Source organism: Vulpes vulpes, chromosome X, assembly GCF_048418805.1.
Source record: "Vulpes vulpes isolate BD-2025 chromosome X, VulVul3, whole genome shotgun sequence".
Taxonomy (NCBI): Eukaryota; Metazoa; Chordata; class Mammalia; order Carnivora; family Canidae; genus Vulpes; species Vulpes vulpes.
The window spans coordinates 121,992,230-122,019,228 of NC_132796.1; the positions used below are offsets into that span (position 1 = coordinate 121,992,230).

The following is a 26,999-nucleotide window of genomic DNA, read 5'->3' on the forward strand; positions in this document are numbered from 1 at the left end:
CCAAAAAGGAGAATTACAGACCGATATCCCTGATGAACATGGATGCAAAAATTCTCAACAAGATACTAGCCAATAGGATCCAACAACACATTAAGAAAATTATTCACCATGACCAAGTAGGATGTATCCCCGGGACACAAGGCTGGTTCAACACTCGTAAAACCATCAATGTGATTCCTCATATCAGCAAGAGAAAAACCAAGCACCATAGGACCCTCTCATTAGATGCAGAGAAAGCATTTGACAACATACAGCCTCCATTCCTCATCAAAACCCTTCAGAGCGCAGGGATAGAGGGAACTTTCCTCGACATCTTCAAAGCCATCTCCGAAGAGCCCACAGCAAATATCATTCTCCATGGGGAAGCGCTGGGAGCCTTTCCCCTGAGATCAGGAGCACGACAGGGACGTCCACTGTCCCCACGGCTGTTCACCGTACCCTGGAAGGCCTCGCCTCCGCAGTCAGGCCCCAAGGAGGCATCAAGGCCATTCACATGGCCAAGGAACGAGTCAGACTCTCCCTCTTCGCCGACATGATCGTCTACGCGGAAAACCCGGGGGCGCCCGCCCGAGACTGCTGGCAGCCACGCGGCACCTCGGCCGTGGCCCGGGGCCCACGGCAGCCCCCCAAAATGTGACCTTCCCGCGAGCCGCGGTCCGCAGAGCCTCCGCCCGCCCGGAGCGCCACAGGCCCCGCTCGCTGACCCTGCCCCTTGGCCCGAGCGCGGCCGCCGCCATCTTCCCGCGAACGGCCGCGGCGCGCACCTCACAATGCGCCGCTGAGCGTCCGAGTGCGGGAGGCGCCGTCGCCTAGCGAAGGCCGCGGGCTCCGGGCGGACCCCGGCTGCCGCCCGCCGCCAGCCCACGCGCTCGGCCGCGGCGGAGGAGGACGGCGGGGCCCGGGCCGCGCTCATGGGCTCGTCGGCGTGCAAGGCCGCCCTCGGGGCGACCACGGACGAGCCGGCCGAACCCGAGCACAGGCACCTGGCGCGTGAGTACAGCCCCGGAGCCCCGGCCTCGCTCCGGCCCGCCACGACCACGGGCCTCCGTGACCCGAACAGCAGGGCACACGACGGCCCGGACAGGCACGCGGCGCCCTCACGGGGGCCGGACGCCAACGGCCCCGCAGCCCCGTACAGGCCACCGCAGCCCCCACGAGCAGACGCGGCCCACGCCCGGCGAACACGCTTTACCCTGTCTCGGCAACGCTCCGCGCCCCTGCGGATGCTTCTAGGCACCAGACTTTTCCTTAGATCATTTTATTTTATTTACTCGTGAGACACACACAGCGACCGACAGAGGCTGAGGGAGCAGCAGGCGCCACGCAGGGAGCCCGACGTGGGACTCGATCCCGGGGTCCCAGGATCACGCCCTGGGCCGAAGGCGGCGCTAAACCGCTGCGCCACCGGGGCTGCCCGGGATCAGATTTTTCATTCTTTTTTTTTTTTTTTTTTTGTAAACTTTTTATTTTTTTATTTACGAGACACAGACAGAGAGAGACACAGACACAGACAGAGACAGAGAGGCAGAGGCAGCAGCAGGCTCCATGCACGGAGCCCCACGCGGGACTCGATCTGGGGTCTCCAGGGTCACGCCCCTGGCTGAAGGTGGCGCCAAACTGCTGAGCCACCCGGGCTGCCGAGAATTTTTATCCTTAAACACAGAATAGATGCTCAGGCTACCCTACACTTTTTAAGCAAAATACTAAAAGACAAAACTCATCAAAAGGCTGACTTCTGCATAAAAAGTGTCCATTGATTTCGTGCCAAAATTAGCTTCTCGGGGATCCCTGGGTGGCCCAGAGGTTTAGCGCCACCTTCAGCCCAGAGTGTCATCGTGAAGTCCCGAGATCGAGTCCCCTGTCGGACTCCCTGCATCGAGCCTGCTTCTCCCTCTTCTTGTGTCTCGCCTCTGTGTGTGTGTGTGTGTCTGTGTGTCTCTCATGAATAAATAAATAAATTCTTTAAGAAAAATTGGCTTCTCAAGACCTGAAAGATGAACAGTAGTCAGCCATGTGAAAGATGTGGGGACCCAAATAGGGCACTTGGGCCAGTTCCACAGTATCCCAAACGTTCAGTCCAAAGGCTGAAAGCATGGGAAAGCAGAAACAAAAAACCTACAGCAGAAACTTCCCAAAAAGAGGAATTAAGCAGACTTAGAGCAAAAAAGCATGAGAGAAGCTCCCCCCTCCTAGCCTTCCCCGCTGGCATGTAGTAGACATACTTGAATCAATGGATCTGCGTTAAGGTCAACCTATTGCTCCAGCAGCAGGTTTGTTGAGCTCACTCTTCAGTTGCTATCACGGTGTCACACCCGCAATCACGCTGACTACTGAGTCCTAGGGATGAAGTCTGCTAATAAGAGTTTATACACAGTTTTAAAGCCAAAGAGGATTTTCTTTTTTTTTTCTTTTTTTTAAATTTTTATTTATTTATGATAGTCACAGAGAGAGAGAGGCAGAGACACAGGCAGAGGGAGAAGCAGGCTCCATGCACCGGAACCCGATGTGGGATTCAATCCCGGGTCTCCAGGATCGCGCCCTGGGCCAAAGGCAGGGGCCAAACCACTGCGCCACCCAGGGATCCCCCAAAGAGGATTTTCAAGTGATAAACGCTAACGCATCATTGCATGTTGTCCAATGGAAAAATGAAATCATGAAAGTTACCTATTGACGGTTTGTGTGAAGTAAACTGATGAATGGTCATAACCCTAAGTGGGAAATTGCGAAGGTGTTTTAGTGAAGCAGGTGTAAGGCTATATAGAAGCAGACTCAGAAAGAAAAGGCAATAGGGGCACCTGGCTGGCTCAGTAGAGAATGTGACTTTCACTCTTAAGGTCGTGAGTTTGAGCCCCATGTTGGGGTTGAGTTTACTTAAGAGATTTTTTTTATTAAGAAGAACAAGCAACAAAAGGTTAAGGGATGCAAACTAAAGGGTCAGACGTGGAGTGACACGACAAGGAAAGCTCCTGACTGACCTCTCATGTAATGGTACTTTTCTTGAGAGAGGCAGTAGGGCATAAAGGTTAGTATCGTGGTCAAATCTGGCTTCAAATACCAGCCCTGCCACCTAATTACCTGTATGACATTGTCTGTGTTCCTTTCTTCAATCCTATTCATTTATTTAACAACTATTTACCATGACTCGTATGCCAGCTATTGTGCCGGGTCTCGGGGACATCTGGTGACCAAAATGGACACAGGTCTCACCCTCATCAAGTATTCGGGACAATAGAGTAGACAGGCATTAACTACCGTGTAACATGTGTCCGTACAAATGGTAATACCTGTAAGGAAGAAAACGTTTTGCATTACCCCCTTTGTCATTTCTGACTTTCAATTACATCTGTATTTAAGTTAAAGTTACCGATTTTGGTTTTGAGAATTTCTCAGTCTGTCTTTTAATGCTTGTTCTGTCTCTAATTCAGACCTAATCCAGTACATAAATGGAACAAATATGAGTGTTGAACGTTTGGCTGATGTTCTTTCTGAGAAAACTGGGAGCAGAAGCTGGGTGGTAGTGTTTAAGGCCCTGGTCACTGTACATCACCTCATGGTGCATGGAAATGAGGTGAGCATGCTTTACATTCCAGTGGTAATCATTTCCTTCCTTTTGGTACAAAGGACTGTCTGTACACAATTGCAAAATATTCCTGGTTTGTCAAGGCTCATTATCTTTTTAGTTTGTGACACGTGGGGGAAGTGAATAGCAGTAGGTACTGAAAGGCTGGCTTTTGAATTCTTATGGGTATATCTTTGCAATAATTATTTGGGGTATACTGTTTGAGCCACTCGATAATAAAGTGGGTAATGGAGTGGATGTTTTTCTCAATTCTTTAGATTCTTTAGACAAAAGAGAAAACCCTCGAAGATGTATTGTTTTACTTTACCAGGAGAAACCAGGGGCCAGAGTGGATTGCATTATTACCTGTCCACCTCTCCTGCATACACTCTTTGTATTTGACAAAACTGAAATGTTCTTTACTATCAAATTACTTATTCTACTTTAACATTTTGTCTCAGTAAACTTTGCATCAAAAAATTAGGATTTAGAAATTGGCTGGATTTTGAGACGTACTACAAAGCAACTAATTATACAGTATGGTATTGATAAAAGTTGAATATATATATAAATGGAACATGATGGAGAGCTTGGGAGTAGAAATATGTGCTTATATGGGAGCTTAGTGGCACAAAAATGTGAGGGAAAGTATGGGATCTAAAATAAAGCCTTTTGGAGAATGAAATCTTGCCATTTGCAACAACATGGGTGGCACTAGTCTATTATGCTAAGTGAAATAAGTCAATCAGAGAAAGACAAATACCATATGATCTCACTCATACGTGGAATTTAAGAAACAAAACAGATGAACATATGGGAAAGGAAAAAAAGAGAGGGAGGCAAGCCATAAGGGACTCTTAACGATAGAGAACCAAGTGAGGGTGCTGAAGGAGGGGGATGGGCTTGATGGGTGATGGGGATTAAGGAGGGCACTTGTCGTGATGAGCACTGGGTATTGTATGTAGGTGACGGACCACTGAATTCTACTCCTGAAAGCAGTGGTGCACTGTATGTTAACTAACTAGAATTTAAATACAATAAAACAAAGCATTTTGGTAGAATAACATCCTCTGGAAAAAATAGAATGAGATCTTAATCTTACCCCAATATACAAAAATAGATTCCACACCAATGAAACATCTATGAATGCAAAAAACTAAATTTTAATAATTGAAGAAAAAGTAGGAGTACATGCCTGTGTCTTTTTTTGGCATTTTTTTTTATTGGAGGTCAATTTGCCAACATATAGCATAACACCCGGTGCTCATTCCGTCAAGTGCCCCCCTAAGTGTCCGTCACCCAGTCTCCCCAACCCCCCGCCCACCTTGCCTATGTCTTTTGAGTAGGGAAGACACCATAAAGTTGGAATAAGATATTTCCAACATATATATTACATCAAAAAGATTAATTTTCAGAATACATTCATTAAGAAAAAGGCAGTATAGTGGAATAGTGCACAAGACAAACAGAGAATTCATAGAAAAGGAAACCAGAATGGCTGATGACCATCTGAGAACATGCTCAGATAAACAAAATGTAAAATGCACGGCAGTATCAAGAATTGGGACGCCTTGAGGAAAGGAGAATTCACACACCCTGTGGATGACATGTAAATATTAGTTGTTGGAGTTTATGAGTGTTGAGAAGAAAGCATTGAGGCATGTTTCATAAAATTGGAAATGCCAAGCCCAGTGACCCAGCAGACCCATTTCTCGTAGCGTGTTTATAATAATTAAAAAGTAGAAATCACCTGACTTTCCACCAGTACAGAACAAATAACTAAAACGAGAGGCGTGTATATATAACGAAGTACTAAATGACATTACATAGGATGTATACCAATGAGGCTCGATCTCAAAAACAATGCTACTAGAGGAAGTAAGATGCAGAATGACACTTAGATATGATATTAGTATTGTGAATTTAAAACTACTTAATATTTGTCCGTGGAACAAACATATCGAAACTGTAAAGAAAATCGACTGCAACAGATAGAAAAAGCTATGCGATAGAATGATGTTAAATATGCATTCACAATGACAAACTCATTAAACAGCTCTATTTGTGGACAGAAGCTAATTTTATGATTTGGCACATTTGACAGCGTTTTATCCAACATCTTGCATCTAGAAACTCTTTGTTCACTTTACACAACTTCCTGGATAAAAGTGTCATAGAAGGTAAGATGATCCTTTGATGGAAATACTCCATGTGGCAAGGAGGGGAAAGCTGTGTTTTGAAAACCATGCCTGGTTAACTAGCACCTGGGAGGGCCAGGCAGGGACGGTGACCCTGGGATGGGGAGTTCCCGGGAGATGTTCAGAATTCACAGCCGTTATTTGAGAAATGTGAAAGAGCCTGATAACGGTCACCTGTTTCCTCTGTTCGGGAATGTCACCGTCAACACTGCATCACCAGGTAGTTTCAAGGCTTTGAGGAAATAGGAAATAATCTCTAGCAGAGAGTGTGAGGAATATTGGACCAGCTCATTAGTAAGGCCCATTCTAGCTCTGGCGCTTCCAAGGTCCCGTTGTGGTGTCGGGGTGACCCTGGCGTGATACGTCTGTGCGTGTATGGACGTATACTGAGAGTGGTTGCCGCTGGTTGGATTGGAAATGATGGAGCATCTCATCTTCAGGCTACACCATGTCAACCTTCATCAGACGATACAGCCGCTACCTGAATGAGAAATCCCTCGCATGTAGATTGATCGCGTTGGACATCACCAAAACCAAGAGAGGGTCAGTTGGCACCGTTAGTTTGTGAGCGACGACGATCACTGACCCCGGGAGAGCCCCGACGTGGAGTTGACCCAACGCACAGCCGTATTTTAAGATGCTGATGTCACCGGGCTTCTTGAACGCCTGATTCCAGGCATCCTGAGTCTCTTTTCTCTTTTGTAGGATGGATGGTATGATGAGAACTCTGGATACCAAACAGCTGCTAAACACTCTTCTGGTGATTCAGATTCAGTTTGACGCTCTTCTCAACTTTAACGTAAGAGCTTTGTGAATCCTGTCTACGCAGCCTGTAAATGACGTTGTTGAGCAGCAGGTGGGAGAAGGAATCGTGTGAAACCCCGGGGGGAACTGATGGCTCTTTCATTTAATTAATTTCCAGGCAAATCCTGATGAAGTAACGAATGGTGTGATGCACGCCGCTTTCACTCTCCTCTTTAAGGATTCTCTTCGCCTCTTTGCAGCCTATAACGAGGGGATCCTTAATCTGCTAGGTAGGCTGAAGAATAAACACTGCTGAAAACAGTAAACTGCTGAAAGCCTCTTATCTCTACGTTGAGACTCACGTAGACCACGGTTGTTTTAGATTCAAAATAGAAGGTCCTTTTAAGGTCATGTATGTTTTTCTTTTTCATCGATGAGGCTGTGAGTGAGGACCTAGTGCACTTGTCGAGTTATAAAAGTAGGAAACACAGCCCCTCCCCTCACGAAGCTTCAGGTCTTGATGTTAGTAAGTTAGATTACAGGCTGGAAGTTGTAGGAATGAAACTAAACCGCACTATCCCTGTGTGCTGGTAAGTTCTCGCCCTCTTCCCAGCAGCAGCGTGATACCGACCTCATGAAAACCCGTTGATTATATGGATTGAACAGTGTTGTTGCTAAGGCCAGAGGATAACCGCACCAAGGCTCTAATTGTTTTTGAACAAGTTAAAATCATACACGGATTCAGAGCGCCTGGGTGGCTCAGCGGTTGAGCATCTGCCTTGGGCTCAGGGTGTGACCCCGGGGTCCTGGGACGGAGTCCTACGTCGGGCTCCCCGCAGGGAGCCTGCTTCTCCCTCTGCCTGTATCTCTGCCTCTCTCTCATGAATGAATAAGTAAAATCTTAAAAAATAAAATGAAATCATACACAGATTCAGCCTATAATGGAACTGGAATGGAGTGAAACGGGAAAATTGCTGAGATAGTGGCTCCTTTATGGTAAATTTGTTTTTTCATTTCCAGACAAATTTTTCGGTATGACGAAAAACCAGTGCAAGGAGAGCCTGGATATTTACATCAAATTCCTTGAAAGAACAACCAAAATGGCACATTTCCTGAAAGTTGCAGAGGTATGGAAACCGATTTCTACTCAAGGCTTTCCTGCTCTTTCTGTATCAGTTGAGTAGTTGGTATAACTGCCCCACCCCGCCCCTGCCCCACTGCACATACACAGTCAGTATTTTTAGCTATTTTTTAAACAGTAAAACTATACACTCAAATTAGGTAGTCCAAGGATTTGTAGCCATAAAGACAACTGTTGCCGAGCTTATCCTCCCGCCAGAAACACCTCTAAAACTGGGCCACGTTCATATGATATATGCCTCTGCGCGCAGTGGACAGTAGGTAGCACAGGTCTGTGATCATTTGAAGAAAGAAACACACGAGGTGACCCGCATATTTGCTCCGACGCTCAGAGAACCCAAGCGGGGTCAATGTGCCTAGGCTAGCAGTAGTTGAACTTCTGAAAACCAAAGCAGATAAAAGCAAACAACAACCAAACCCAACCTATGACTCACAAGCGAGCAACAATATGAGTAACAGCTGACTCCTGAGTGCTCGACGCATTAGAACGCGTTGCTGCAATATCCACAGTGCAGCCTAGCTCTTGCCAGAACAGCAAAGCTTCAATATCTCGCGAGTCTTTTATAGGTTCCATCCTTAGGATGACCGTGAGCCTGTGCGGAAGTGTTCCAGGCACACTTCAGCTTGACATGTTTTTCTTGATCAACTAGGCAGTAGCCCAGCAAGGGGTTCCTGCTCTAGGGGTGTTTTCTCTTTTGGGTGCGCATTGGTCTCACAGTTACTTTTCTTTATTGCCACTCCTTGTTGGGATGTTCCCTCCCCCTCGCCTGTGAATTCAGCAAGTTGGAATTGACCAGAATGACATTCCATATCTTACGCAGGTCAGTGTATCTCTCCTATGTGTTTCAATGACTTTTTTGTTTTTTTGGCCTTATGTATACGTCTTGGTTATGTAAATCATCTGACACTCCGTCCTCTGCCGTAATCTTACGTATGTATTTTCATGTCCTCACGACTCACATCTACACATCCACATAGGTGGACAGACATAACCATGGGTTTCCTGAACGCGTCTTTGAGCTGTTGGTCTTATAAAAGAGGCTGTGCCCGCGGAGTGCTAGATGGTGAGTCGTGGTATAACTAGGCCCTGCTCTTTAAATGGACAGAACTGATCAGTGGAAACAAGGATATTTGGGATCTCCTGCAACTCATTTCCACTCTCCATGGCTCATTTAGGCAACTGCAAAATGGGTCTGATCCTATTGTCTTCTTGATGCTGGCAGCTCGAGATGCACTACATTATCTTCTATTTCCCAATGAACCCCTGGGCATTGGAACCCTAAAAATGTCATCAAAGTCGAAGGCCCCTGAATCTTGGTAGGGTTTATCTCCTACCCTCTGGAATGCATGTAGTTTTCCAGGGTCTTCCATGGTACTGGCCACTTTCTGCTCCTCTGATCCAGCCAGCATGACATCATGGTTGTAAGTGGGTCAGTGTGATTTTGGAGGGATAACCAGATGATTTGGACTTCTTCTGACCATGTTAGGACAGATGTTGGGAGAGGTAACGCACCCTTGGTCACAACTGTAAAGGTGTACTGTTTTCCTTCTCATGCCTACAAGCCCTTTGTGATTTCCACCTTTGGAAGCAATGGAAAGCAGAACACTCACGCATACCACGTATCTGAGACTACACTAACCCGCCTCTACCAAAGGAACCATTGCACTGGGCACTGCGGCAACAATTGGATCACTACTACCAGATTGCTTATGCTGTAGGTTGTCATTCGCCAGGGCCTGACTGGTTTGGGGGCCATAAGGGTGACTTACATGGAGATATGATGGGGACCATCATCACTTTCATATCCCTTTTATCTTTAAGATTGGTACCAACTTCTACCCGCCCCCTCCTGGGAGGTGATTATGTTTTTCATTTACTATTTTGCCTGGAGGGTCAGTGGAGGTGCTTTAAGATACAGAGATCTCCACCCTACAAGTGAACATGTCCCAGCAGGGTCTGCTCCCACGCCACTCCTGCCCCTAGGCCTCTGCCTACAGGTAAGTCACCATATGGGCCAGAGACTCAGGACTTTTGTGGCTATCTGCCCAGATCTCCCCGTCCCGTAAGTTAGGGCTTAGAAGCCCAACCCTGACCTTGGAGTGTCAGGCCTGCCTTGGTTGGGACTGGAGGAAGGCGAAGGACTCACAGTGCCTGGCACAGGTCGTAGTCAGGTGAAGAGAGAGAGGGTGAAGATGCAGGGGGGCAAAGGGGTAGTAGATTGAGGTCCCCTCAGGAATGAGACTACGTTGGATCCAGAACACTATGGATGTAACAGTAAGAGGATGGCGGAGGCAAGGATGGGATGGTTGCAGATGGAGATAAATGTCAGGCTTGGTGGCAGAGAAGGAGGGGGTTTCTGTGTGACGTATTGTCATAGATCTTTAAAGAAATGTGTCTCGTAACGTATACATGGCACAAGCGTCCCTTCATGTACACATGAGCACAAGGGGACTTGTGCACAGTGAGCCCCCCTGTTGGAGGAAGTAATGCACAGCTTCCCGAATGACAAGTCCTAACCGGGACACAGAAACCATGAGAATGTGTGGGTGAGTAGGGGACAAGATGCGGTTTCATTGCCCGAAGGTGTTATAAACCAGTGGATGTTGATGGACACACGTCGATTCACACACGTGCTTGGGCCGTGTCAGAAGGAAGGAGCCATAATGCATGAGACGCAGCCCCCGCTCCTGAGTTCCCGAGAAAGCCGACAGGAGCATGATGCATGTGTCCCCCAGTGTCGTCCTGCCCCCTGACTCTTCTTCACCTTGACCTTGGTTCCTTCTGGCGGTGGTAGCCATGGGAGGGGTTCCTTTGCTGGGGGTGACTTGGACTTGGCATCTTGGCCTCGGCCTCCTCCACTGCTCCGCTCGTGTCAGAGCTTCGGGGGAATATCAGGAGGAGCCCGGGGAAGTCCGCACTTCCCGTTGGGCCACCCTGGCTTACCTCCATTCTGGTGCCCAGGATCCCTGAATGAAGAAGAAAGTAGATGGTTACGGGGAGGCTGTGGAAGGCAGGCGCCGCTCTTTGTTGGTCAAGTCCCTTGCACATCCTCAGTCGCCCTGGGCCAGTCGGAGGCCTTCTGTGTGCGCGGGGCCCTGGCCGTGGGCCGCGGTGGGCACAGCTGCTCCGGGCGCTGCTTCCTCGGGTGTCCTGGCCACCCTGGAACGGAGGGAACAGCCGTGGGCCGGCCTCGGGCTCCCCTGGGCCTTTCCCCGACGGCAGTGGGTGCGGGGTGTGCAGGCTCGCCCGGAGCCCCGCGTCTCCCTAGCAGGTGCCCCCACCCCCACGCATCCCCGGCCGGTTCCTGGCAGCAGCGGGGCTGCGGGCCCCTGGGGGCCCCTGGCGACTGGGGGGCGCCTGCCCGTGTCCTGCTCGTTGCGGCGGCTGTGCTGGGGCAGCGGCATCTCGGTCCCGGAGAGCGGCCACCGCGTTGGCGGCCAAGAGCTCGGACGCGCAGGGCTCGGCCGCCGGCGGGGCTCAAATGTGCCGATACGTGTCCTTTGGTTATTTCAGTTACCCCGTGGTAGTGTTTTTGTCACATACCTGTTGTCTGTCCCTGTGGCAGACCCTCGGCGGTGCCTGATCGCCTCGGGGTCCGGGGCCCCTTGTGGCCCGGCCTGCGTGCCCTAGCGTGGGAGGTCGCCCTGGGCCGCGCACGCCCCCTTTCCGCTGCCGGGGTGCCCGCGGCCTTCGGCGGGGACAGACGCCCACGAGTGGACCCGGGGCGCGCAGGGGGCGAGAGGCGTCGCTGGCCCGGCCACGACCTGCTCCCCACGCTCGACCCCGAGGGGGAATCCGAGCGGGCGCACGTCTGGGTTTGTGCGTGGCAGCTCATCCTGTGGCCCCTCCGCGGGGTGCCCGACCGCCTCCTCCGGCTGCTCGCACGCCCGGGTGTCCCGGCACCTCCGTAGCTGCTGTGCCATCCCCACCGTGAAGGGCACCCGTCGTGTTGCGCGTGTCCCCCAGCCTCCGTCCCCTCCGCCGCGCGCTCGCCCGCAGTGTGTGGCCCCGACGCCCCCGATCGCTGATCCACACGTCATCAGGCCCCCTCGCTCCTGCAGGTCATCCCTGGCCGCCCAGCATTGCCCGCTGCGGGCCGCGTTGCGGCTGCGGTGGGGGGGGGCCCACTCTGCTAGGCTCTCTAGGCTCTCCCCTGCAGCGCCCCCCGCCGTGCTCCTGCGCACTTGCCGGGCCCCCACCTGCAGCTGTCCCCCACCTCCTCCTCCCCCTCCTCCTCCCCCTCCTCCTCCCCCTCTCCTCCTCCTCCTGCTTCCCCTCCTCCCCCTCCTCCCCGCTGCTCCCACTTCTCCTCCCCTCCTCCTCCTCCCCCTCCCACTACCCCTCCTCCCCTCCTCCTCCTTCTCCCCTCCTCCCCTTCCCCCTCCTCCTCCCCCTCCTCCCCTCCTCCTCCTTCTCCCCTCCTCTCCCCCTCCACCTCCCCTCCTCCCCTCCTCCTCCTCCTCCCCCTCCTCCTCCCCCTCCTCCTCCCCCTCCTCCTCCCCCTCCTGCTTCCCCTCTCCCCCTCCTCCCCGCTCCTCACTCTCCTCCCCCTCCTCCTCTTCCTCCCCCTCCACCTCCCCCTCCTCCTCCCCCTCCTAGGCTGCTTCTCCGGAGGGCGGGCCGACACCAGCCACCTGTGGCTCTCTTCAGCACCGCTTGCTTCTCCAACCTCCCTGACGTGATGCCATTGCCTGGCTTAACCCCTGTCTGAGTACCATGTACCCCGCTTGCACCATACTCTTCCCAACTTTGATTTTACATTCATCCGTGCGATTATTTGCTACTTCTCCTCCCCTAGACCTGCAGACTGGAGCTTCCCAGCTCATGAAGCCTGGGACCAGGTGGTTTCCGCTCATGGAAACATAGAGAAAGAAAGAAAATCTGGTGAGGCATGAAGGAGTCAAAAATAATAGGGCAGCCCGAGTGGCTCAGCGGTTTAGCGCTGCCTTCGGCCCAGGGCGTGATCCTGGAGACCCAGGATCGAGTCCTGCATCGGGCTCCCTGCATGGAGCCTGCTTCTCCCTCTGCCTGTGTCTCTGCCTCTCTCTCTCTCTCTCTTTCTCTCTCTCTGTCTCTGTGTGTGTCTCATGAGTAAATGGATAAAATCTTTAAAAAAATAATGAGTGATGTCAAGTCCAAAAGAGATAGGTGTTTCAGCACGCCTTTGGTCATTAATAATAATAATAAAAAAGAACAGGAAAGCATAGTTCAAAAATCTGACTTGGTATCAAGATGCTTTTCGTAGTGACTTGACTTGTAGCAACTGCAGCTGACCCTTGAACGGCCTGGATTTGAGCTGTGCAGGTCCACTCCCGTGTGGAGTGTTTTCAATAAATACTTTGGGAAATTTTTTGGAGCTTGGCGCCAATTTGAAAAAACTCAGACATGAACTGTGTAGCCGATGAATACTGAAAACGTGAAGACAAAGTTGGGTGTCGGTGTAAGCACAGCACAGAAGGCGTATCACACACGAGAGCTGCGTCAATAGGCCGTTTACGCCACTGGTAAAGCTTCCAGCCGTTAGCAGGCTGTCGGGGGCTAAGTTCTGGGGGAGTCACAGGTTACGTGTCGATTTGCAACTGCACGAGGGTCCGCCCCCCTCCCGCCTCATCGTGTGCAGGTCAACCGTGTTCACCTTTAATGACTTCGCCACGTAGCTGATTTTTGTTCAGAACCTTTATCTGATGTCGGACAGTACGGATTTGCTAAGAACTCTCAGAAAACATGTCTTTCACAACGACTTTATCTTCAGGCACCCTACAGTTTACTTGAAGCACTAAAACAGCATTTAGCTTCTTTGGAAGAGAAAGAGGACAGTTTGCCTCCTTACAGGTAAGCTGGTGGTTGTCTCCATTCTGCTTCTAAGTAATTTCCCCCACTTTGCTTCTCTCTGAATACTTTCCCTCCTTTTAACAGTGGGAAAGTGACTAAGTAAATCATGGGCTGTGAACACACTGGAACACACTATGCAGCAGTCTTCAATGATACTATGGGGTGCAGGTTTTTACTCTTCACTGGGATCCCCTACTCTCCACAGGGGCCATACGCTTCCCCAGGGAACACCTTTTATAATGTTGACTGATTCTCAAACGTTGGGACTCGGGTAAACCCTCTTCTGAAGAATTTGATTTCTTTTCTTAGAGGCTCCCCCAGTGAGAATGACTCTTGTAGACGATTATTTAATATTTATCTACAAAACGGTATGCAAAATGTCAGGTATGCAAAAGATACAAAATGTCCTGAGGGACATTCGGGACGTGTGTATACACATATATAGGCACGTACGCACATGCACACCCTCATCTACATAAGAGTATATAGAGATACAAATTAAATAATACAAATTTTGGGGTATATCACTTCAAAATGTTCATGTTAGCTATTTCTTAATGGAAAAATGGTGGTTTATTTCCATTTTCTTTCTTTCTTTTTTTTTTTTTTTTACTTTTCAGTATTATTCAGAATTTCTATAAGGCCCGTGTATTATCCATTTATTCCATTCCTTGGGTTACGTTGGTTATAACCGCCTTATATTATCATGTTCTATTAGACAACAAGTCTGTTGACTGTTCTATTTATCATGGATAGATGTTTACTTAGTATATACTTGGACAGATGGTTTAATATTAATAGATGGATGATAAATGGTTGAATTAAGGAAATGTAGGCTCAGCTGGGTAGGATATATGTGATTCCATTGTCCTCCAGTGTATCTAATTTCTCTTGTAATCTTTTAAGTCTCCAGCATGCATTGATTCCCTCCATCCCGAATAATCCAGTTGTGAAAACTTCAGCAAGCGGATCTTGGTTTACAGGTAACATAACTCGATTATATGATGATGTCAGTAATGACCGAGGGCAGGATTAGGGTCTTTAGTTCTTCCACTGCTTCACACCTACTGTGTCGGCTGCCTCTTCCTGAAGCAGTCTCCAACCTAGTGATCTCATTTGCGGGAGTTTATGCGATGATCATACTCAGGGTCGTGAAATGATATATGAGCAGAGATATCCGTTACAATGTTGTGATAGCAAAACGACTATCAATAAGGGGCTTGCCTTTATGTACTGACACGGCATGATCTCCAAGATAGATCGTTAAATGGAAAAGAAGCAAGGAGTGAAACCAAGTATAGTGTGCTCCCATCTTTGTTTTTAAAAACCGAAAAAAGAATGTGTATGTTCGAATCATTTCTCGAAGAATATACAAAAAGATATACAGAAGGATGAATAAAATGCACCGCCTCCAAGAAGAACTTGGTGGCTCATGGAAAGGGATGGGTGGGAGAGTCCTCACTGTACACCATTTTCTGACTTTTGAATTTCGTCCTTGCAAATAATCACTAATTAAAAGATAAATTTAACGAAGAAACACATACACACATACAGTGTGATCCTTTGTAACCTCTTAAGACTAGTTTGCCTCGTACTTCAGCAGCGTGCTGCATTTGCACCTGGTGATGTCACATTGGCAGCTTGGAGTTGGCCTCGATCGAAGTACTTACACCCAGAAATGGACAAGCACTTTGAAACGGGCCATGTGTTTTCCTCGGAGAGCTGGCTGTTATGCATTTACTGGCATGTGACAGCTCATAATCAGTCATATTCTGTTTTTTAATGGGTGATTGCATTTCAGTGACGTCACTTGATCCTCTAGACACAAATCCATGTAATAGTTATATTATCTTACGGTTTATATGTGTTCGAATTAAAGTTCTTAATTTAACTTGAAAACTTAAACTGTGTGTATTTTAAATGTCTTTACTTTTCTTTTGTACACATTTTCTCAATGGACCCACCATCTGCACTTTCGACGGGTGAGTTTGACCAAAACTTTGAGGAATAAAAGTCCTTAGGGTAAAACGATATTATGGCAAAAGTGGCACATTAGCTTTGTTTCCAAAACAATGACTACTCTTCTGGGTCCCTGTGGTTTGGGAATCACGAGTGCTTGCGGGAGATATTACAGGATGAGTAATCATAGTATTTGACAAGCTGTGGATTCAGTCTGATGTGATTGTGAAATCCAAGCTACTTGTCATAAAGGCCTACGGGTTGCCTCACCCCCATCACTTGAACCAATTCTGTTGACGATCCTATGATCAGCTGAAACCTTTTTTTCTTTCTTAAATCACTGATTTAAAAATACCTGCCCTGAATCCAGAGTGCTTGGGTTCAAATTTCACTCTACCGTTCATGGACGGTGTGACTTTGGGCAGACCACTGAGCCTCTCTGTGCCTCAGCTTCCCGTCCTCATGAGGTTGCTGTCGAGATACATGAATCGATACTTGTAGAGTGCTTAGAACAGGGCTTGATCCATGTGTTACTTAGAAGTGCATTTAAACACTTTAACATGTGGGGATGGGGATCTTTTTGTGCCATGTTCTAATTGCAGCATAGTTACCATGCAGTGCTATATTAGTTCCAAGCGTGCAAAATATTGATCCAATGATTCTGTACATTACTCAGTGCTCTTCAGGACAAGTGCCCTCCTGCATCCCCATCACCTGTTTCCCCCACCCCTCGCCCACCTCCCCTCTGGTAACTGTCAGGGTGTTCTCTAAGGTTAAGAGCCTGTTTCTTGGTTTGCCTCTCTTTTCCCCCCTATGATGGTTTGTTTCTTAAATTCCACATTATGAGAGAAATCATATGGTATCTGTCTTTCTCTGACTTATTTTGTTCACCATAATACTCTCTAGCTCCATCCACGTCATTGCAAAGGGCAACATTTTGTTCTTTTTGATGCTGAGTAAAATTCCTTTGTGTATGTGGACCATACCTTCCTCACCGTTCGTCTATCAGTGGACAATGGGACCGTTTCCATAATTTGGCTACTGTCAATGATGCTGCTATAAATGTAGGGGTGCACATATCCATTTGCATTAGTGTTTTTGTACTTTTGGGGTGAATATCCAGTGGTGCGATTACTGGATCATAGGCTAGTTCTATTTGTAACTTCTTGAGGACCCTCCACACTGTTTTCCAGAGTGGCAGCACCAGCTTGTGTTCCCATCAGCAGTGCAAGAGGGCTCCTTTTGATCCACATCCTCGCCAACATCTGTTGTTTTTGTGTGTGTGTGTGTTGTTGATTTTAGCCATTCTGACAGGTGTGAGGTGGTATCTCATTATAGTTTTGATTTGTATTTCCCTGATGATCAGTGACGCTGAGCATCTTTTCACGTGTCTGTTGGATACTTGGGGATCTTCTAATGATCTTTTTTGCTACTGAATTCTGGCTTACTTGCACTATGTCAAAGAACCTTCTCTATACTTTCAGTCCTTTGGAATTTGTTGACACTTGCTCATGGCCCAGCATATAGTCATTTTTTTTTTTTTGGTAGAAATTTTATGTGCACTAGAAAACTATGTCCTCTTATTGTTGGATGCAGTGTTCTATGTATGTCCTTTAGGTTGATGTTAATTGTGTTGTTCAAATCATCTCTATCTTCATTAATTATTTTGCCTGCTTATTCATAGAGTTGGTAAGAAAGGTGTGTTAACACTTCCCTTGTTTCCTCGTAAGCTACGCTGTAAGCACTATTTTTACCATCCACACTACTAAATGACTCTTGTCAAAGTCACCAGTCACCCCCATGTTGCAAGATCTGATGGCAATTACTCAGTCTTCATCTTATTGGGCCCCCTCAGTTCATCCCTCCCACTTCCTTCCTATACTTTCTTCAGTTTGCCTATTGGTTTCCTTCTTATGTAACTCTTGGCGCTTTTTTAGACTTTTTTTTTAACTGATTTTTCATTACTTTTCTTTATGTATAGTTATTCATTTCCTAGATGGCCTCATTCCAGACTCAAGGCTTTAAATAGTATTTATGTGATAAGGACTCCCAAATTAGTATTGCTAGCTACAGACATTAATCTTGGACTCCAGAATTGTGTATCCAGGTGCCTATTCAGTGGTTTCATTTGAATTATCTAATAGGGTTCTACATCTCAGGATGTCTGAAGTTGAGCTTCTGATACCCCACCCAAACCTGTTGGTTTTACCTTCAAAATATATTTAAACATTGCGCATTTCTCACTATCTCCAGTGCTACTACCCTACTCCAAGTTAGCATCATCTCTTGGCTTCTTCCCTTGCCCTCTGCGGTTCCTTCTTTACATAACAGAGGGATCCGATAAAAATATGAGTCAGATAGATCGTGTCTCTCCTCTGTTCAAATCCCCCCAGTGGCTTCCCCATCTTAGGGAAGTTGGCCTAAGATGGGGGGCCTCAGAGTAAAATGCAAAGTCCTTACAATTCTTTACAAGACCCTCAATTGCCTTTCTTACTTCTTTGATTATTCTAACTCTAGACACATTGGCCTCCTTACTAGTCTTCAGATATATTCCTTCCTGAGGGCCTTTGCTCATGTTTCTTCTGCTGGGTCCACATGGTTCACTTTCATATACTTTAGGCCTTTACTTAAAAGTCCTCTTCTCAGTGAGCCTGTCCTATCTAAAATGTACATACCCCCCCCTCAACATATCATACCTCTTTCTCTGATATTTTTCCCTCAGCCCTTATCATAATCTAACATCTGTCTCCAATGGAATGTAAACTACATGAAGGCAGGTATTTTTATCTTTTTTTCCTTCACTGCCGTATCTTTAGCACCTAGTATGGTGTCTAACAAGTGCTCAATTAAAATGTATTTAATGGATAATTTTGCATGACTTTATTAATACCCATGAACCTAAGAACTTGATGTGCTGCTAGTTTGTAATGGGAGGTACATATATATCATTACGGTAGTGATATAAATTTGGTTTAGGGATCCCTGGGTGGCGCAGCGGTTTGGCGCCTGCCTTTGGCCCAGGGCGCGATCCTGGAGACCCGGGATCGAATCCCACGTCAGGCTCCCGGTGCATGGAGCCTGCTTCTCCCTCTGCCTGTGTCTCTGCCTCTCTCTCTCTCTCTGTGACTATCATAAATAAATAAAAATTAAAAAAAAATAAATAAAAGGTGCTCAATAAATGCAACTTTAAAAAAAAATAAATTTGGTTTAGTTTTTCATCTAATCCACCTTTTATTTTCAGATTATTTTCCCTATACGATATATTATAACCAATGTTACCTTCACAAGCCTACAAACCTACTGGAGCCAGAAAGCAACATGAAAAAACCGTGGCAAACAATCTGGACAGATCACTTGTTAGCCTTATAGAAGGTAAGCATCTATTTCTATTTCTATTTATTTATTTATTTTAAAGATTTTATTTATTTATTCATGAGAGACACAGAGGTAGAGACACAGGCAGAGGAAGAAGCAGGCTCCCTGCGGGGAGCCCGATGTGGGACTGGATCCCAGGACCCTGGGGTCACGCCCTGAGCCCAAGGCAGACGCTCAACCACTGAGCCACCAGGCGTCCCAAGCATCTATTTTTATATTAATATTTTATACAAGTATGTGTGTGTGTATATATATATTTAAAAGCATTTTAGAAAAAGTATACAAAAATAATGTAAAATTTGTTTGTTTTATGAAACAGATTTTAACCATGGAGAACCCTCAGTCAAAAAGTAAGTTTTTATAATTTAAAAAGGACAGCCAATAATGCATACATATTAGAGGTAGAGGCTCACGAGAATAACAAATAGAAAATAATCATTTTAAAATTCAATATCGGAATCATTTGTTAACAAAACTCTATAATATGTGAATTTTTTCCTTCAGTAATTGAAGTAGAGTATTTCCTTGTTGTATACTACCCCAGGTTTTGTAGGTGAAGTTCTTGGTTAAAGTATAAGGTATTATGTATGTATTGCATGGTTCTCCTACCCCGCTGGCAATCCCTTCATGATTCATCTGAAGGATCTTCTTTTTCTAAGCATGTCTTAAATATTGGAATTTCTCATAGTGTTTGTACTTTTGGTTCTTTCCTTATTTATTATATAGACTATGTTTAATGAATAATACTCATTTTTGTATTATTAAACAAAGACAATAAAGCCACCAGTTGGAGCTCCTCAGCATCTTAAGGTAATCAATGTTACTTCACTGTGTGAATCCCTACATTTTCTGCCAAAAAAAAAAAAACAAAACCCTCCAAAAAGCAGGCAAATGGAAACCAAAGGCAGGAAGGAAGTGATAATATTAACAACAAACAGTGTGGAATGTAAGTTTAAAATCCCTAAACAGAATAAGGAAGGCTATCATACAATGATAAAGGACACTACTTATGAAGGCACTATTTTGTGTATACACAAATTTAAATACATAAGATAAAAATTATTAGAAATACATGGAGAACCTGAGAAAAATACAATTATAATGGGTGATTTCAAACCACTTCTTTCATTATTGGACAGATGTAGTAAGCAAAACATAATAAGGATATAGAGGAGTTTGAATAATTCATAATAAATAATAAACTGGAGTGTTTATTTTCTTCAGGGCAATCACAAAGAAAAACTTGACAAAAACTAAAGCATTTTACAGGCTACCTAATGAAATTAGGACTTGTCAATAAAAAGTTGGCCATGAAAATCAACTGTTTATAAGTTTAAAAATATAATTGTTTAGTCAAAGAGAAAATCCAAAGGAATGTTATCAAACCATCAGAAACTAACTCAGAGGAAAATTTCATCAGAGAAATCAATGAAGAATTAATAAGAATTTAGTTTTTATCTTAATGTATATAAAATAAGAAAAAATATATTAGACAAAATGTATAAAGACAAAAGCTAAAATTTCAAACAAAAACAAATGCTATGCTAAACTTCTTTGTAAAGTCCAATAAAAGAAGGGCCTCTGACTAAACAGAAAAGAGAGTGTAGAAGTAAAACAAAATGAAGATTAAGAGGGCTCACGAAACCACAGATGTAGGTGAGACTAAGATAATTCAAAGCAAATGGTTTGGCAAGAACATATTTGAAAACCGGGAGTAAACTGATGATTTCCAAGAAAAATAGAAACAACAAAATTCATCCAAGAAACATGTATGGACCAAATACCACGTAGGTTTTAAAAAAGGAATCATAGATCTGCTGAGTTATCATGGGTTCCTGGTTGAGCTCACAAATACAATGCAGGAATATATTTCGAAATTGCAGTAGCTGTACAGGCTGCTGCGTTTTTGTGTTGGAGTGTGCCGAATGAAACACCTCGTCTGAGACGGTAGTAGGGGAGGTGGTATCATGACAAGCAGATACGTCTGAGACGTGGTTTGAAGGTAGAGTTGTTAGTACTTGCTATTAGAGGTGAGGGAAGAAGAGTTAGGGATGGTGCTTGAGTTTTTGGTTTGAGCTACTACATTGATGGTAATGTTACATATCGTGATGGGAAAGATTGAAGGAGACATAGTTTGACTAGGTAAGTTGAGTCAAACGTTCTCTTTTGACAGACAAGTTAGTTTCGGATGTGTATGAGACATCTAAGAGGTAGGTAGATATTGGGGTCTAGATTTTAGAGCTGGTGCTAAAAAGCGTGGGAGTTAAAGCCATCCAAGCTTGATCACTTGATCTTGGTAGAGACTAAAGAGGGTAATGGTAGGTCCAGAATTGAACTTCGAAACATCCTAATATTGTAGGGATTGAACAGAAAAGGTTAAAGGGTCAAGAACCGAGGAAAACGAAACACCAGCAATGGATCCGGAATTGTCACTTTGGACCTTTAAATAATAACCCCTATTAAAAATTCTTAGGGAAATTTATTTCCAGTCTAGAATTTTGTACTCAGACAAGCTCTCAACCAAGTGCAAGACTTAAATAGACCAGTTTCAAAATTCAAAAAAAATCCAAAAAAAAAAAAGATCACCTACCGTGCAGCTTTGCTCAGGAGGTTCCTTTAGGGTGTGCTCTAAGAAAAAGGGAAGCGAACTAAGAGAGAGAGGCAAGCATGTGCGATTCAAGGAAAAAGAGAACCCAGTGGAAGTGAGAGGAGGAGGGAGTTCCCAACATAGCAACAGTGGAAATCCCAGGAGGACATTTGTACAACCAGCTTGGAGAGCACCAAGTTGCATTGGAATAGAAGGATATACCGCTCCAGGCAGAAACCCTTTCCACTTGAGATAATTATTATTTTCAGTATATCATAAGCTCCACGAAGGCAGGTATTTTCATCTGTTTTACATATTTCAGGGACCAAGAATAATGCCTGGCACCTAGTAGATATTTAATGGATATTTGTTGAATGAATGCAATGAATCCACACTTCATATGTGAAGCATATGGTGTGAGTGATAAATCTTCTAAAGGAGATCAGTAATGTCTAAAACTTATAAATTAAGATACAATAGTATAGGCATCTTTTTTTAAGAGAATGGTGTAATAAAAATTATGGAATCATAGAATTTTAGAATCATGGTATTCCATAAAGAAATAACTTTCTTAGGGAATACCGTAAAGAAAGAGTGGCTACCTTTGGGAAGGGGGAGTGGCAACTAATGTTTTTGGTTTGGGATCTTTTAGCATTTTTTGACTTCTTAAACTCTGTACCACATAGGTAAAACATAAATTTATATAAGTCAAATGACAGCTACGGAATTAATAGGAGCTTTTATTTATTTTTTTTTAAAGATTTTATTTATTTATTCATGATAGTCACACAGAGAGAGAGAGGCAGAGACAGGCAGAGGGAGAAGCAGGCTCCATGCACCAGGAGCCCGACGTGGGATTCGATCCCAGGTCTCCAGGATCGCGCCCCGGGCCAAAGGCAGGCGCCAAACCGCTGCGCCACCCAGGGATCCCAATAGGAGCTTTTATTTTATTTTATTTATTTTTTTTTATAATTTTTTTTTATTTATTTATAATAGTCATACAGAGAGAAAGAGAGGCAGAGACACAGGCAGAGGGAGAAGCAGGCTCCATGCACCGGGAGCCCGATGTGGGATTCGATCCCGGGTCTCCAGGATCGCGCCCTGGGCCAAAGGCAGCCAAACCGCTGCGCCACCCAGGGATCCCACCAATAGGAGCTTTTAGAGACAAGAACCATCAGTCTGTTTCCTTTTTTTCTATTTATTTTCATATTTATGTGAAACATTTTCTATGTAGTGCTATTCTCCTAATAACTTTAATTCTGTAAAGCAGATAGGTAAAGCATTGTTTATCCTCATTTTACAAATAAGGAAAGAAGTTACTTAGTGAAGATTACACGGCTAGTGAACAGCCTCGTGGAGCTCAGAACGTAGAGCCCCTTTGACGTGCCACCCTGGGGGTATACTAGTTTTTTCTCCAGATACGCTATTAAGATAGCTTAGGATAAAATGTTTTCACTCAGGTCACTTTATTTATGGGAAACTACTACTATTGAATTCTTTCTATGAATTCTCAGACTTTGTTAGTGAGGAATTAATTAATTAATTAATTATTCATTCATTCATTCATTTAAGATTTTATTTATTCATGAGAGAGAGAGAGAGAGAGAGAGAGAGAGAGAGTGGCAGAGACACAGGCAGAGGGAGAAGCAGGTTCCCTGCAGGGAGCCCGATGTGGGACTCGAACCTGGGACTCTGGGGTCATGTCCTGAGCAGCTGCTCAACCACTGGGCCACCCAGGTGCCCCTGACTTCATGTTTAAGTGGTAGATTTGTCATCTTCCAAAATGGACTAATTTATAAATCCCATCTTAGATCTGACATGAAGTGGCGTTGGCCTTCAGAGGTGGAAATTGCTGGAGGAATCAAGTGGCAGTTGAATACCTACACCAGCACATCAACCATCTGGAAATATATTTCTCTTCCTTCTGTTTCTTCCATGGTAACATTTATTGTGTATTATTACCTAGTATCGTGGCAGTAGGTCAAAAGAAAGATCTGAGAAAGAGAACTGACAGGACTTGCTAATAGATTGAAAGTTGAAATATGGGTCCCCAATAGATTCTCTGCGATTCTAAAATTCAAAAAGCTCCAGAAAACAAGTTTTTTTGTTGTTGTTGTTAAGCTTGCAACAAACTCTTTTGGCTGCAGGACTTTATCTGAACTCTAATGAGGCTGTCGTCATAATTTATCTAAGTGTAAATAATCGTATGTGAACTTTGCATTTGTGTTTTGCTGCAGAGATATTAATGTGCTCGATTAACAGGGTGCTGTTCCAACCCCCCGGGTCTTACTGAAATGTTCTTTGTGTTATTTTTAAATTATTTTTCCAAAATACAAAACATTTTGAATCCCGAAACACATCTGGCTCCAAGGGCTTAAGGATGTGGACCTGTGCTATATTTATTTATTTATTTTTTTGCTTTAAAACTTTGTCGGTCCAATGATATAACAAACTGCATATTAACTGTTGAGTACACAGTGACTTTATTTTCCTGATATGCAGCTGAGGTACGTTCAAGGAATGAAAATTTTGAGAGGATTTGGGACAGAGGAACAGGTAATCTCAAAACATACTGAGGAAAGATGTGGCTGTGCTGCTTCAGACAGGACACAGATGAGTAAGAACTAGGAAGGGCATAGCAAGGAAGTGTTGGGTTTGGAATAACTAGGAAGACATGCAGAAACAACCTGACAGTTTGGATCAAATATACATTCTAAGACCTGTTAATAGTCTTCCCTTATTTTCCTTTCAACGGCTACAAGGTCTGGTCATTTCCATTCTTTCATTCTTGATATTGGTGATTTGTGTCTTCTGTTTTTGCTGATCTTGCTATGGAGTCATCGATTGTATTGATCATATCAAAGAACCAACTTTAACTTTTATTGAATTTTCTATATTGGTTTTATGTTTTTAAGTATATCGATTTCTTTTTCCCCCCAAAGATTTTATTTATTTATTTATTTAAAATTTTATTTATTTATTTTTTAAAGATCTTATTTATTTATTCATGAGAGATACAGAGAGAGGGAGAGGCACAGCCAGAGGGAGAAGCAGGCTCCATGCAGGGAGCCCGACGTGGGACTCGATCCCGGGGCTCCAGGATCAGGCCCTGGGCTGAAGACGGCACTAAACCGCTGAGCCACCCAGGCTGCCCCCAAAGGTTTTATTTATTCATTTGAGACAGAGAGATACAGAGAGAGAGAGAGAGAGAGAGAGAGAGAGAGAGAGAGAGAGAGAGAGAGAGCATAGGCAGGGGCAGGGGCAGAGGGAGAAGCAGCAGACTCCCTGCTGAGCAGAGACACCACCCCCACCTCCACCCCTGACACGGGGCTTGATCCCAGGATCCTGGGATCATGAGTTGAGCTGAAGATATACACTTAACCACTGAGCCACCCAGGCGCCTCTGACTTGATACTTCTCTAATATATTGTTCAATGGTATAAAACTCCCTCTGGGCCCCTGCTTTAGATGTCTTATTTTCATTTTTGTCCAGTTCAATGTGTTTTTAGTTTCTCTTTGATTCAAAGATTATTTAGAGGTATGTTGTTTGATTTCTAAGTGTTGGAAGATTTTACTGTTATGATTTTATTATTGATTTCTGATTTAACTCCTTTATGGTCGGAGAAAGTATGTTGTATGTTTTAAATTCTTTTAAATTCGTTAAGTCTTGATTTATGATCCAGGGTATGGTCTATCTTGGTGAATATTCCAAGAACACCTGAAAACACATGTATGCTGCTGTTGGTGGCTGGAATGTTCCATCAATGTCAGTTAGGTACTCCTGTGTTTATGTTTAGGTCTACCATCTTATTATTTTCTGTTTCTTCCCTCTATTCGTTGTCATTGTTGTTCCTCTGTTTCTTCTGTCTTGCCTTCTTTTGATTTCTTTGAGTATATTTTAGAATAGCGTTTCATTTTAATTTATATGTTGTGATTTGGATAATATCTCCCTGTACGGTTTGTTCTAGCAAGTACGAAATACATACTTTTCACAGTCCATTTAGAATAAAAATTTTACCATTTCAACTGGAGTGTAAAAGCGTTAGTACCATATAGATTCGCTTGCCTTCCTCCTTTTGTGTGATAACTGTCTATACGTATGTTACATTGCAAAGACCGATCAGACAATCTTACACTTTTTTTTTTTTTGCAGGACTCAAGGTGTCATTTCCAGTGTCATTTCCCTTCTACCCATTAGCAATTCTGGCTATGAATTGTCTTATTTTTTCCTTCATTTGAGAATGATTTCAATTCACCATTAGTCCTAAAGCAATTTTTACTGGATACAGAATTCTGGAGGGACAGTTCTTTTCCTTCAGCCTTTGAAAGATGGGCCACTTCATTCTGGCCTCATGGTTTCTGAATCATCTGTTCCCCTATAGGTATTGCATGATTTTTCTGTGGCAGCTTTTAAGATATTTTTCTTTGTCTTTCATTTTCAGAGGTTTGAATATGAGGCATGGATTTCGGGGGGGAGTTATTCCGTTCAGGTTTGTATAGCTTAAGTTTGCATTTTTCTATGTTTTGCCAAACTTGCAAAGTTTTCTGCCATTATTGCTTCAAATACTTTTTTCAACCCTATAGATTGTTGTGTCACTGCTCCCTGAGGCTCTTTTTACTTCCTTTGAATCCTTTTTTTTATCTGTTTTCCAGAATAAATGGTTCTATTCGTCTGTCTGCTCCTGAGTCCTTCGATTGGGTATTTATATTTCAGTTACTGCATTTTTCAGTTCTGAAGTTTCCATTTGTCTTTTCCTGTATCTTCTGTTTCTTTGCTGATGCGTTCTATTTTAACTTTTATTTCGGGAGTGTTCATGATTACTCATTCAAGCATTTTATAATAGCCACTTGGAAGTCTTTGTCAGATAATTTCACCATCTGTGCGATCTCATCATTGGTGTCCATTGATTGTATTTAGTCATGTAAGTTGAGGTTTTCACGGTTTTCTTCGTGTGCCAAGTAGTTTTGGATTATGTCCTGGACACTCTGCCTCTGACTTTGACTCTGGGCCTTATGACATTTTATGGAGAGTGTTGGTGTTTGTGTTTTTGTAGGTGCTTGACCTGCTTAGGTTCCAGCTGCACATTCTGTCCTTCCCTGACCTGTGGTTCCAGCCAGTGTCAGCTCGGTTTCTGTGGCCTCTGTGCTGCTACGCCGGCCTGTCTAGCATCTGTGCCCCCTGATGCTCAGCCTGGTCCCTCCCCTGTGATCATTCTTCCATATGTTCCTCAAGATCAGATATACAGGGATGCCTGGGTGGCTCAGCGGTTGAGCATCTGCCTTCGGCTCAGGGCGTGATCCCGAGGTCCTGGGATCGAGTCCCACATCAGGCTTCCCACAGGGAGCCTGCTTCTCCCTCTGCCTGTGTCTCTGCCTCTCTCTCTGTGTCTCTCATGAATAGATACATAAAATCTTTTTATTAAAGGATCATATCTACAGTTGTGTTTTCATTTTCATTTGTTTCCATGTTTTTTTTTTACTTCTCCTTTGACCCATTCATTGTTTACTAGCATGTTATTTAACCTCCATGTATTTGTGGACTTCCCAGATTTTTTCCTGTGGTTGATTTCTAGTTTCATAGCACAGTGGTCAGAAAAGACGCAT

The 26,999-nt window shown here is 44.7% G+C and overlaps 1 protein-coding gene across 1 annotated transcript; it reads left to right on the forward strand.

Moving 5' to 3' along the window:
* Positions 1-911: 911 nt before the first annotated feature.
* LOC140596147 (phosphatidylinositol-binding clathrin assembly protein-like) lies at positions 912-26,578 on the forward strand. The gene is made up of 11 exons (XM_072743541.1): positions 912-1,233; positions 3,426-3,568; positions 5,664-5,739; positions 6,198-6,300; positions 6,463-6,556; positions 6,680-6,791; positions 7,522-7,628; positions 8,421-8,462; positions 13,395-13,474; positions 26,049-26,094; positions 26,450-26,578. The coding sequence occupies exons 1-11, from the start codon at positions 912-914 to the stop codon at positions 26,576-26,578; spliced, it is 1,254 nt and encodes a 417-aa protein (XP_072599642.1).
* The last annotated feature ends 421 nt before the right edge of the window (positions 26,579-26,999 follow it).